Consider the following 13,773-nt stretch of genomic DNA (forward strand, 5'->3'; position numbering starts at 1 on the left):
AAAGTGCATTGAAAGTGCATTATCTACTGTGTGCAGAATAGGCCCAGGTTAGCACCCAGGGAAAACCAATGGATTTAATTGCACATTCATTCCAAGGACTGCATTTTCTATTGCCTCTACAATGTTCCTTAGATACAGATTATGAGAATCTCAATTGAAGGCCTCTGGGATGAGGGGTCTGTAATCTTTTGGTACAAAAGAGGTATTTTTGTGCAACACAGATGAACAATCCATGCCCACTATATGATCAAGGCAGGATCACATAGCCAAGTACCAAACTCCACCATTCCATGACATGAACAAAGTCCCACCAAATCTGAATACCAGCTTCATCCAGCCAGTTAGCTTGCATTGTATACTTTAGAGCAGGGGTAGTCAACCTGTGTTCCTCCAGATGTTCATGGACTACAATTCCCATGAGCCCCTGCCTGCAAATGCTGGCAGAGGCTCATGGGAATTGTAGTCCATGGACATCTGGAGGACCACAGGTTGACTACCCCTGCTTAGAGAGTGTGTTGTAAAGCAAAGTTTCAGTTAAGATTTTTCTTTTTGTGTATATAGCTGTCTGAAATGTCTGTGACTCTGTTGAGAGACCCCTCCATGCCAACCCTTGGAGGTACTACACTCACCCCCTCTTCCACCTGCCCATCATTGGTTGAAGGACGGTATAATGCCACAGATGCTAGGTAAGTGAAGTGGCAAAGCTAAGAAGTTCAAATTGGCTTACGTCCTTATATATATACTTAGTTTAACAGCCTGTCCCAACATCAAGACAATGTTTCATTGAAGTTACACACCTGCTTCTCCCCTTGCAGAACTCTCCAGCTTTCTCCCAGGGTGGAAAGTCCTGACCTTGAGCCTACAATTGAAGGAGAACCGAAGAAATCTCCTACCTGCGGATCGGAGGATGAAAAAGAGGCTCAGCGCTTATTGGTTCCTGATATTCAAGAGATCCGGGTCAGGTACAAGCTGTGGGGTTTTGGATAGGATTCTGTGCTTGACTTGGAGCTCAGCATTTGGATAATGTCCAGTGTCAACCTGGAGACTAGAGATACTACTAGTTTTCTTTTCCTTAATATTCTTTCCTTGGGAAAAAAGGTTATTTCAGTGCTGAAGTATGTGGCAATTTAGAAATTAGCATAGTTTCTTCTGAGAAATTGAAAGGTTGATAAAATGATGGGAAAGAATATAAACACTTGGACGGTTATACTCACGTGTATTACAAGCAATCTGGAAATGCTTCAATGTAGGGGAGTGCATTCAGATCTACCCACGCTGAAAATACACTCGAAAAATACCATATCTGGATTTTTCATGTATACTTTGGCTTCCTGAAAAGAAATCCTAAATACATTTTGCAATTATCAGTAAAGCTGAAAACAGCAGAGAGGGGGAGCTGATCGCTCCCACCTCTCAGCTGTTTGTTGGGTTTCTACTGCAGTCCCCTTAAGGTCTGGTTTAACACAACATCATTCACCTGGAAATGGAGGACATAAAAGATTTCCGCAGAAGCCCAGTTACCCAAGAGCTAGTTTCAGCAGGCATTCTCTGCCCATGTAGCTGCTTTAATCTGCCTGTCATGCATATGCGGAGCTCCATTTTCTGAGCTCCATTTTATGTATTAACCAGCAAAGAACCTGGATTGTGGCTGCATAAGAGAGTTCCCCATTCCTAGGGCAGAAAGGTAGGTCTAATGTTCTCACTGCCACACTTGTACAACCTTCTGCTGAAAGTGAAAGATGCAAAGAGAGGATGGGGAGCTTTGGAGGAATAAATAGCCACAGGACAATCTCCAGTCTATTTATCCTAGAGCTCTAGGCTGTGAAGTCCCTCAAACTAAGAATGGAAACTGTTCCCCCCCCTGCCACCACACAAAAGATTTTGTGGTTAAGTCATCCAAATTACAGCAGGTTGTCCTTTCAAATTTCTTCCCGCTCCAGTGGGACTTCCTCAATGAAACAAAGGCAAATCTAACTCTAGCCCTCTTCAAATATTTGTTCTTTATTTTCCCTAAATGTACACAGAGGAGGGTTGGATCATTCCTACTGGTCCTACCATCCAGTGTTTATACATCCAGCTAGGTATTGATAGTGGAGCCTTGTGCATGTACATCAGCCTTTCTTAACTATTTACCGTTGAGAAACCCCTGAAACATTCTTCAGACTTTGCGAAACCCCAGAAGTGGCACAATTGTGGAGAATGTGGTTGAGAAGCATAGCTGTGAACATGCCCACCTGGGGGGCCTCCCCTTCTCTCATCCTCTGGGCCCATCATTGGCCATTTTGGGAGGAGGAACAGATTTTTATAATATATTAAATTTAATTAACTCCTATCCATTCAAGAAATCCTTCCTGTGCGATCAAGAAACGCCAGGGTTTCACAAAACCCTGGATGAGAAAGCCTGATGTACACTAATATACATACATGCCGCCATACATTTAGGACCAACTTTCTGCAACATTTCTTATCACATAGAGGAGTTTGTGCATGTATACTTGTATGTACGTATAGGCTTAGAACAAATGTTCGGTTGAATGTGCTAACATAAGGAGGCAATCCCAGCAACCATAATCTTATTAATCTCTACATGCATTGAGTGAACATCTGAAGAAGGGCCCAAATAATCCTAGTTTGACATCACAGTGGCAGCTCTTTCATATCACAGCAGAAGCACTAGGTGTCACCTCAGTTCTACATGCCAAGGGAAGTGAATTGCCCAAGGATCAGCAGAAGAGTAGAAGGGGCCTTAAAAAGGAAATTTGAATCCTCTGCCATGAACATATGAAAGCATGTTTCTAAAAGTAGGATGAATCTTACTTCCTATGAGCACCTCTCTGTGCATGGCAGGGTTTCTCATGCAAAGTAAGTCAAAAAATGTATGCAAAATCACCATTTAGGAATTCTAATTTTGTGTTGGAAGTTTGAAAAGTTGGTGCATCTGGACCTGAGGTATCATAGCATTTCAAATCTTTATACTGTTACAAATTATAATGCCTGTGTTGTGTCCTTTACAGCCCCATTGTCTCCAGAAAAGGCTACCTACATTTCCTGGAGCCCCACACAAATGGCTGGGTGAAACGCTATGTGGTTGTGAGGCGCCCTTATGTCTACATCTACAACAGTGACAAGGACTCCGTGGAAAGGGCTGTCCTGAATCTCTCATCAGCTCAGGTGGAATACAGTGAGGATCAGCAAGCAATGCTGAAAGTAAGAACAACATTTTGGCTCAGAGAGAGAAACAGCTAGAGCCCAAGGTTGATCTAAAGGGACCACAGCAGTGGCTAAAGGCCAGTGAGAATGAGAAATACAGGGAAAGGAATGACAATAGGCAGAATAATCTAAGGACCAAAGGTATCTTTTAGTTTGGCCCTTAGAAACATGATCAGACCTATTGCTAAACAGGGTTTTTCCAGGCCATCTTTGGTTCCCCACTACTTTGCTCAAGGACTGGTTTGCTTCATGCTTTCAGTGCTCCTTTCCCTTAACACAGAATGGAGCAACTAATCAGAAGCCATACTCTATATACATAGGAATAGAAGAAGAGTTGGTTTTTATTCCCTGTTTTTCATTACCCGAAGGAGTCCCAGAACAGCTTACTACCACCTTCCCTTCCTCTCCCCACAACACACACCCTGTGAGGTAGGTGGGTCTGAGAGAGTTCTGAAAGAACTGTGACTGATCCAAGGTCACCCAGCTGACTGCATGTGGAGGAGTGGGAAATCAAACCCAGTTCTCCAGATTAGAGTCCTCCATTCTTAACCACTACATCACAATGGCTCTCCAGAAACATTCTGCAGAAATTGCAGTTTATGCCAAAGCTTACAGCAAACAATCCTGTGAGCCTGGAAGAGGTTTAACTTGTCCTTCATATACTTAAATGTGGTTCATTTTACTACTTGACACTCATCCACAGCTTATCTTTGCCTTGCTGTTGAGAGATAGAAGACCCTACTCTCTCTTCCCAAGGCATTACTGTCACTGTTTTCCTGAGGAGGGATCACAGGAAGAAATGATTTAAGACTGCTAAGATCCTCATCTCTTATACAGATATTTTAAGTGGGGTCTTTGGCTGAATTCACAAAATACAAAGTTTTTGTGTCCTCCATGTAGCTGCCATGAAGTCTTTCAATCAGCCATGCATTGGCAGTTCCATTCTAGGAATCTAATTCCCAGGCATATGCAGGTCTAATTCAGGTCAGGACTATAGAGAGTGGGGGCTTAAGCTTTCCACCAGGTCAATAGCATGGTGACCTGAAATAGCCCCAGGAAGCTACTGTTTGCCCCCTTGTGGGACCTTCAGTGTACTTATGGCTAAGTCAAATAGCATCTCTTAGCGCCATTTCCAGTTGGGAAGGGGGGGGGGAGGCTTAAATCTCCTCTCCTCATGCATCACAGTCCTAATCGGACCCATTCCGATGTGAGCCTGATCTGTGAACATGGAACCCCCCAAACACACCTGATCAAAAATCCTTGTGGTAGCCAAAAAGGAGGGCAGTATATAAATATAATTAATAAATAAAACATGGGGGACATGAGGATGTTGTAACACATGAATTGATTCCAAGGCAAAAATGGACTGGATAATTTTGTAGGCAGCCCACACATATATGCTGCAGCTGTGATTACAACAATGAGCAAAATATTTGCAAAATATTGTGTGGTAGATATGGACATATCTGGAGGCAGTGTTAAATCATGAATAATCTCAACAGTCTCAGAGTATAGCTTTAAACACAACTAAGCATAAATCCTGGGAATAATTGGTTTGGAAAGTAATATCTACATTCCTAATTTTTGTAGTATGCCGCACTATACTTTTTTGTATATTGCTATATTTTTTGTCCCACATTTCTATACAGCTATATTATATGCTTCACTGTATCCTATTTCTATATTGTGATTAATTGCAATGTTCTCCCCGCCCACATTCCAGACACCCAACACATTTGCAGTGTGCACGGAGCATCGTGGAATCCTGTTGCAGGCAAGCAGCGACAAGGATATGCATGATTGGCTGTATGCATTTAACCCTCTCCTGGCTGGATCAATAAGGTACATTAATATTTTAACAGCTACCCTTCTGTAGTAAGAGAAAATTCAAGGCAGATAGACATCTTAGGACTGCCCTGCCCAAAAGGCTGAACCTTCCTTCATTTGACCTCAGAGGCCTGTTCTGGGTCTCTGAAGATGGGTTGGAGGTTTGGAGGATAGTTCTGCCTCTACCTTATTCTCCCCCCCCCCCCAAAAAAAAAACATTATTTTTTCTTCTACTCTCATTTTCTTCTACAGATCCAAACTGTCTAGACGGAGAACAGCCCAGACAAGAATTTAGCCTCAAAATGCCTCCACCCCAACTTTCAAACAGGATCGAGATAATGAGTGCTCTCTGAAGGTCCCCATCTTAAATTTGGATCTCTCCTGTCCTCCATTCTCCCAGATGCCTGCTCCACAGAGTTATGGATCCATCTCAAGTTACAGCTTCATTGGCAAAACTCATTTCTATGGTACCTTTAGAAGCCTGGCTATGATGAATTCTTGTGCACATGTGATCTTTCACCCATCTCTGTACTGGGTGACCTAGGTGGCATATGGCCAGTAGCAAAGCAAGAGCTGTTTAATTATTATTATTATTTATTTTTGAAGCAACATTTTCAAGAGGCAGAAATATGCCTAAACTTGAAGGGTGTAAATCATGTGGAATTATTATTGGAAGAAGACGGAAGCTATAGGGTTATATACTGATCATTCATAACTTATTGCCATTTTCAAAACTACTTACTAGAGCAAGGAAGAGTAGTATGGGGTTATATTTATAAAGTATTTATTTCTATTATGTCACTGAAAATGTACATTATGTTTATTTCTCATATGTACATGCATACATTGTGCTGTATTCCCCCACCCCTTTTTTTTTTTTGATAAAGAAAAAGGTATAGAAAGCTAGCCAGTGGAGCAGTGGCCTGGTCTGCCATTTTGAGCCGTCACTTTTATGATGTTTACATTTGACTGTTTGTTAGCTTTTTAGAGCGTAATCCTATGCAGAGTGACTTCAGTCTGCTTATACCCGAGAAACTCAACATAATATTGCTGAGTCAAGCAGCCATCACGTGACTTGGACGTAAACCCCACGCTAGTCAATGGGTCGTTTGCCAAGGAAAGCGTTCATAGGATTGCAGCCTTAGTCACCTAGTTACTTGTTGTTTTAGTTCAGCCTGGGGGCAACTGTAGATGTAACATTCCTGCATCTTTTATTAAAAAGAAAAAAACAGATTCAGGAGGCTGTCATCTGGAGCGAGGTTGCTCATTTCTTAGCCAGGAAGGGGGACAAACTTTTCCCCATGGGAGCTAAAGCTGCTGGAGGGAGGGGGTTGATTATGCAAACAGCCAGTGGTGAAATGATTAAATACCCCCTCTCACATCATTCTTTCTCTGATGATCATAGCCTCCTCAAGCTGCTTTTCATTTTTTTCTAAAAGTCAGGGGACTGTTGCACACTTATGTGAGTTAAGTATAGTTGGCCTTCACATTAAGTCAGTGTTTTGTTAGAGAAAATCACATACTCTTCCCAGTACTTGAACTGAATTAACAGCAGATTGTCTAAACCAGGGGTAGCCAACCTGTGGTCCTCCAGTTGTTCATGGACTACAATTCCCGTGAGCCCCTGCCAGCGTTTGCTGGCAGGGGCTCATGGGAATTGTAGTCCATGAACATCTGGAGGACCACAGCTTGACTACCCCTGGTCTAAACTATTCTGATTAATGAGGAAACTTTAATTATATTTTATTAAAAGATTCTGTTAAGGTTTGGAAAGGGAATGCATATTCTAGATGGGCTGCAAAGGAGATAGAAAAAGTAAGGGCCAACCATGATATTTAAAGGGAATTCATTCCTGTGTCTGATTTTAACAGAAAATGTAGTATGTGGATGGCAGCTGCGTTAAAACTGCCCACTTCCCCTTCCTGTCTTGCTGTATTTATTTCCAGACTGGTTCCAATGCAAAGTGAGCCAAGCTGGAAGAAAAAACACACATAACAAATAACCTAAATTTAGAGAAAAATGCTTTTCCTGTTTTTTAAAAACAACAAACCTACAACTTCCCATTTGAACTGGCAGACATATGAACAAACCCAGAAAGATCCCTCCCTCCCTTCCCATATCTCCTTTAGCCTTGAGAGACTCTATCTTTATATTCCTGTTCACCAGAAACAGACAGGGCACTAACCTGTCTCTTCTGCTGTGTACTCTTTTGTCCTCTCCTGTAGGGCTGACAAATTCACAGAGAGTTCATAAGGTATCACATAGGCCCATTATGCACGGAGTGGAAGGTCCACATTCAGGGTGGAATGGTGGGGACTAAAATCACCAATTATGCACGCTGCAGGCGGCAACTGGGCGCAGAGTCAACGTATGCCACCAAAAAAGCCGTGTTAGCGAGATGCGGAAGAAATTGGAGCTTCCCGGAACCAGGGCGCAGCCATAAGTGGCTCTGGAGTAGCCGCGTGCATAATCAGATACTCTGGGTTTTGCCACCCTTGCGTTCCGTCCCGTGTGTGAGCGGTTTGCTTTGCTTCTTCCTCCTCCGCGTTCTCCATGCTGCCGTTTCAGTAGCCATGCATAATAGGCCATATAGACTAAAATTCTTTCTTGTAGAGCCCCAAGATACTAAATATGTGTTCTCTCTAGCTAATGAGTAGTATTTGAGATCATGACCTATTTTTCTTTAGATAAATACTTACATAGAAGGATTGTGTACACAGATGATGTAGTTTCTTTTGAGTTGGCCAGTTGCTGTAGAAATCCTAAATGAAACTATTTGGGTGGAGACACTGATCTCTCAGACTATGTTGAATATGGATGGTTTAGCGAAGACCTGTCTAGGACCAGATGACTCAGAGTTTTCCCACCCAATCAATCCACCCTACTTACATTTTATTTTTTGCCAAAAAGTCTCTGAGAGCATAGGAACAATATTCAATCCCTTGCAAGATACAGAATAGGTGAGATATGGGAGAAAGGGGAATATTTGTCAGTTTCAGATGTCTGTGTTCAATCCTAATTAGTTTCAGTCACACTGCCTGTTGCTGGGAAGGGAGAGCTTTCTTCTCAGTTTAAAATTTGCTTAATGAGTGTGCACCCCATCAATGGATTTCATATTTTCCAACAATGAACAAGACATAAAACATTCAAAACACTGCATATAATTTTTCAAATATGGAATAAGAATGATATTTATTTTCAAAAGATTGCAGTATGACACAGGTATGGGCATTATGAGTTTTGATGCACATTATCATTCAAGTAACCAGAAGTATCAATTGGATTCCTAAACATATAGCTCCATCCACAATGTGATTGAAATTGTAATGATTACACTATCAGAGAAAAGAACTGTATTTTCTAAATACTAAATATAAATCTATCATGAGAAAAATACAATACCACTGCAACTGGATACAACCTTGAAGAAAGGTTTGAATTTTCCTAAACAAATGACAGTACTTGCTGTTTGTTACACTTAAATCTGAATGCTTGAAAGGACCCTTTGTCATTTTCTTTTATTGGGAAGGGTAGATTTGAAGTTGATATCAGGCATGTAGGTAGGATTCTAATGCAGAGCTGGAAGAGTACGATGTAAATGGACACTATTCTTTTCTCTATTGTATTTGGTAATGTTATTTTAGCTCTCATTCCAAATATTAACACTGGCACTTCACACTTATTTTTGTAGAATAGTAGTATTCTAAGTGGAATGGCAGTCAGAAGGTGAAAGTTACCAAAGCAGAAACATGGTAAAATTAAAAATAGCTAATGTCCATAGTAGCAAATCACTAATGATAATATTTACATCAAAAAAATAACCTCAGCTGCAAAAGTCTGTATTTATCTGTTTTATTCCCCAAGGGATTTTTATCTGTTAAATTTCAGAGCTCTCTCTTATATACTTTAAACTTGGTTGTGTGTCTAAATCCAAACTTAGGCAGACCATGAGGATTTTGAATCCTCTCTCTGTATGTGCCTGGCTCTTATATTAATTTGCACCGATAATGACCCTTATTTTGCACAGCATGGATGAAGTCTGGTTCAGTTGTATCTCATTTTTCCATCTGTTGTATTTGTTTGGACCTCTATGTGGTGCCCAGATGAGATGGCCTATGTAGTGTTATTTCTTTTGGATCACATATCGCTTCTGGTATAGAAAATATGGGCAAAAAGAAGATGAGCGCCCCAGCCTGCAAAGATTCAGTAGGCTGACCCAAGCATCATATTCATATGTAATCTTCAGATAATCCTGCAAGAACCACGGATAGAAGAAAGGAGTCACTTACAAACTCTATAGAAAAGTTCCCAAGATCATTTATCTCACTCTCTGGCCAGGAGTGTTTACTTCATTTTTTGGTTGCCAGTTTCTTTTTTTCTCATTCATGACATTCCTCCTGTCCTATTTTGTCTCATAGATCAAAAAGTGGAATAAGTATTTTCTTCTCTTGCAAGGAACTGCTATGAACTTACCCATACCCTCATCTTGTATCTCCTTATCAGTTAACAATTTTGTATACATTCTGAGGCAACTGCTTGTGTATCCAGAGAGGGTTTTCTTTTTACATGTGTTGTGCAACTTCAAGATGAACATACAAGAGTTTATCAAGCAAAATTCCTTTTTGTATCCTTTTGAATCTACCCTTTCTAGCTGCAAAACAGGGGAAAGGCCTTGGTACACAAGCCTAAATCACTTCAACTTTTCACCAAAAATTTAGATGTCATCTAATACAGGGGTAGTCAACTTGTGGTCCTCCAGATGTCCATGGACTACAATTCCCATGAGCCCCTGAATATCTGGAGGACCAGAGGTTGACTACATTCATTGTTGATCGTTGCTTTCTACTTTGATCTGGCACGCCTTGAAACAATTGGAAACAATCCTTGAGCACTAGATCAGAGTGGATGACCACAGCATGTTTATTAACATAATTCACAGATAGGCAGCAATTAACAGTCAAAATCCATATTTTAAAAAATGCCCTGAATTGTTATCTATAGTAAAATAGATTTTAGATATAATCAGAAGAATCTAATTGGTACTTTCCTCTGGATACTGGAAGGCTTTCAAAAGTTGATAAAAATAGGTATCAGGCACTTTTGAAAATCTATCCCTGTAGGCGGCTATTCTTATTTTATTGCCTCTGTTTTCAGTTGAGCCTCCAGAAATAGCAGGCATATATAAAATATATAAAATCCTAATTTCAGCTAGAATTAGGACTTTTAAAATGTTTTATTTCTTTATATTTATTCTTAAGTCTCTTAGCTGTTATATCATATCACTGATAATGAATGAAGAAGTCATGTCAGCATCTTTCCTTGGCTGCTTTTCTTGATTTGACTTAGAACAAAAAAAAAAACCAAAATGTAATTTCTACACTGGAAATAAGAGAGAAGGTTTGGAAGGAATGTGTTGTTGCATAGGGGCATGGCTTAGGTCAACCAGCCTGAAGACCATGTTCCTGTTGTAGTGCATTGTGGGACTGAATCCGATTTTAGTGGTCCATGTTGCTGGGGTCAGCAAACCTGCAGACAACATGACTAGAGTAGGGATCAATGGCTTGATCCAAAGATCCTAAAGCAAAATCAATAGGAATTCCTAAATCTGGTCTTAAGGTGACTTAAATTTGTGACCTTTGAATTCATGGACAGTACCTTATTTATCACCTGTCTACAAATTGCGAACTCTTGCTACTATGGAGATCTTTAAAGGATTTCTTCTCTTAAAACTTTTTGAAGAATTGTTGCAAAAGTTAGCAAATTGCAATGTTATTTTTATAATCTTGCATTTCATTTTACTTTGCTTCTTTATTGCTGATATTACTAATTCATTCATTGGTAGAATCTTAAAGCACCAATATATCTGTATGACAGATGGCAATACCTAAGAAAAGACTCCATAAATTTGATAGTTCCTCTCTACTCCATTTGACACAGAAAGATTTTTTTTATACATGAATAATTTGTTTCAGTTAGAGCTGAGGTCTTTGTCAGGAGGAAAAAAGCACAGAGTGTCACCATAACATATATTTGGGGACAGCCAGCAAGTAAAGAAGCCTGTGGTATCACAAAAGAGGAGCATGATTGACATCATCATCATATAGATCCATCAAATAAATGTACTGGTTAGAGTCTGGTCTTCCATAACTGCATAAGGGGCAACATTCATTTGTTTGCACCCAACTCTCTTTGTTCTATTTAATGAATGAGTGTTAACAAGGAATTCACTCAAATGAGTGAATCTCTAAATGGTCCTCTCTGGTCATCGCTAAATGGCCCACTACAAAACAGATGAGAGATCTTTGTTTGCATGATGAGTATTCTTGTAAATCACTGAAAGCTCCATGTACACAGATGAATCGGAGTAGAACATCAGTTTGATGGAGACTGGGGTACTTGCTTAACCCTCCTGTGCAACACAAAGCATTGAAATGTCTGATATGCTCTTACAGTCTCTCTGTTGTGTATTTAATGATCGATATGAAGGAACTCTGTCATTCATGAGTTATGACTCATTATCAAGGTCTTAACTGCATAATAAAGGAGGTTGTGGTTTTTATTTTTTTTAATTAAATCTTATTTTGCCTGTGCTTCCATTGTCTAGGTTGTTCACATGAGTTCTTCCTGTGACATCATTTCCAAATGCTGGGAGACCATTTCTCTTGCTTTGTATATATGTGATTGCTGTGGGCACACCCTGTACCACTGTATAAATAACAATACTGAAGTAACAAGTCTAGTTTTCTTGATGTCTTCAAATAATGAGTGTTGGAAATTAGGGTCTTAAACTGTTTGTGTACACTTAAGGCATTGTTCAGTTAAAGAAATAAATGTGGCATTTATGCAAATACTGGACAGTGCACCCTTGACCTCTTTATTGTTCTTTTAAACAAATTGCCTGGCTAATGAAAATAAACAAAGCATTCTTTCAAAAATTCTCTGGTCTAGAAACAATACAAAATAGGGGTATTTTAATGGATAGTTTTAGATCTTTATACCCTTCTTTTCTTCCCAAAATGGATCCAAAGTGACTTATACCATCATTCTCCCATTTATATGTCGCATGTGGGTTGTGGATGGGCCTTTTCTCATATCAAACTGGAGAGGATGACAGTGTTACTTCACTGCATATATGATAAGATGCTTTGAGAGGAAAAAATGGCCAGTGGCAAAAGGTTGACTGTTTCCTAAATGTTGCTTCTCTGCTAAGAAATACAATTTCTTGTGTCTTATTTTTAAAAAATCAAGTAGTTTCACCTAATTTGCATCTTCCCCATGAAAGAATAAACTTTCTACCCTGCCTTCCATGTCTGAGGGCAAACAAACTAAATAGGTTCATGAAATGAGACTCAGAATTATAGAGCCAGTTCCATTGGGAGAGATCCTGATGAATCCATCTCTCTCCAATTGGCTCAGCCAGACTGGATGTTTTGTGAATGACTGAACTTTGTGTTAGAGATATCTAGACTGGACTAATGTGACTAGCTATTTATTAAGTGTACAGAAATTATAACTGACCCAGCATGAGTTGCTTTAGCTGTTAACAGGGGCAGGATGGAAATATCATGGTATGGTTACCCTCCGACATTTTTTGTGGACTACTGGTCTGTTTCTGGTCCCAGTTTAAAGTGCTGGATTTTATCTTTAGAGCCTTAAATGACTGTTTGATTCCCTACTGAACCTAACTGGAAATCAGTCTGTTTAGAAGAGGGCTGAAGGCACCCAAAATGATCATGGGGTTGGAGAACCTTTCCTGTGAGGAGAGGCTAAAGAGTCTGGGACTTTTCAGTCTACAAAAAAGATGGATGAGGGGAATTATATAGTGGTTTACAAAATGAGGCATGGTGTGCAATAGTAGATAAAGGTTTTCTTTCAGGATGGATTTAATAAGTTATTAAATTGCAGAATTCACTGCCAATGCAATGTTTTAAAAAATCTGCACAGCTAATCTCCACTTGACAGGCACCAGGAAAAGTGACGACAGATACTATGGAACCACATTGGGGGCTCCTGCTTATTAGATGTCTCATCCTACTGATTGCATGAACTTACACTGCAATCTGCCTTGAGTCTCCACAAGAAAGGTGGACTATAAACAAACAAACCTATATGGACATTATATCTGATCTGATGGTAGATGCAGGATATCCCAGATAAGAGGATCAATGGACTGCCATTATTTTTGCACCATTGTGGCCCCATGAAGCAATGAGTGCATGATTTCTGTAGTGCTGCCTATAGGCTAAGACATAGTTTACATAGTGGTGGTTTTATTTTGTTTCAATGTAAAAAAAATCATATGAATTCATGAGCATCCATGATTCAGATTCATGTTTTTGTGCTGATGTAGCACCATAAAGTATTGAACCCATGTTGTTTATGGTAAAGTCCACAGTCCTGGCTTCCACATGTGATTTGATGCTGGATTTGGCATTCTCTTAAAATTTAGTAGTTCCAACATTTACTTTTCTCCCTATTAAACAAAACTTGAAGCACTCCAAGTTTCAGTGTGCAAAAAACAAATCACGCAAGGAGCCATAACGCCAGTACATAATAGGTATTTGCAGTAGCAGTTATCAAATGACTGTAAGTTACCAGATGACAATTGGCTAGAAAATAGGTTAGGTCCAAGAACACCCAGCTAACTTCATGACTAAACAAGAGTGCAAGCCCAGATCTTTCCAGGAAGTCAGAATTGTAGGTGCTACTGGCTCAATGTGTTAGTTTTGCTCTCAA

General features: G+C 39.9%; 1 protein-coding gene across 20 annotated transcripts in view; it reads left to right on the plus strand.

The window, feature by feature from the left end:
* Positions 1–11,888, plus strand: part of KIF1A (kinesin family member 1A) — a 131,182-nt gene extending 119,294 nt beyond the window's left edge. For all 20 annotated transcript variants that reach the window (XM_077349223.1, XM_077349225.1, XM_077349228.1 and 17 more), the window contains 5 exons: positions 562–686; positions 816–962; positions 3,015–3,207; positions 4,934–5,052; positions 5,290–11,888. In XM_077349223.1, the coding sequence (XP_077205338.1) occupies positions 562–686; positions 816–962; positions 3,015–3,207; positions 4,934–5,052; positions 5,290–5,332 (627 nt within the window). In that variant the 3' untranslated portion in view covers positions 5,333–11,888. The remainder of the gene's footprint in view (positions 1–561; positions 687–815; positions 963–3,014; positions 3,208–4,933; positions 5,053–5,289) is intronic.
* Positions 11,889–13,773: the final 1,885 nt, after the last annotated feature.

This window comes from Paroedura picta, chromosome 8 (assembly GCF_049243985.1).
Source record: "Paroedura picta isolate Pp20150507F chromosome 8, Ppicta_v3.0, whole genome shotgun sequence".
Lineage (NCBI taxonomy): Eukaryota > Metazoa > Chordata > Lepidosauria > Squamata > Gekkonidae > Paroedura > Paroedura picta.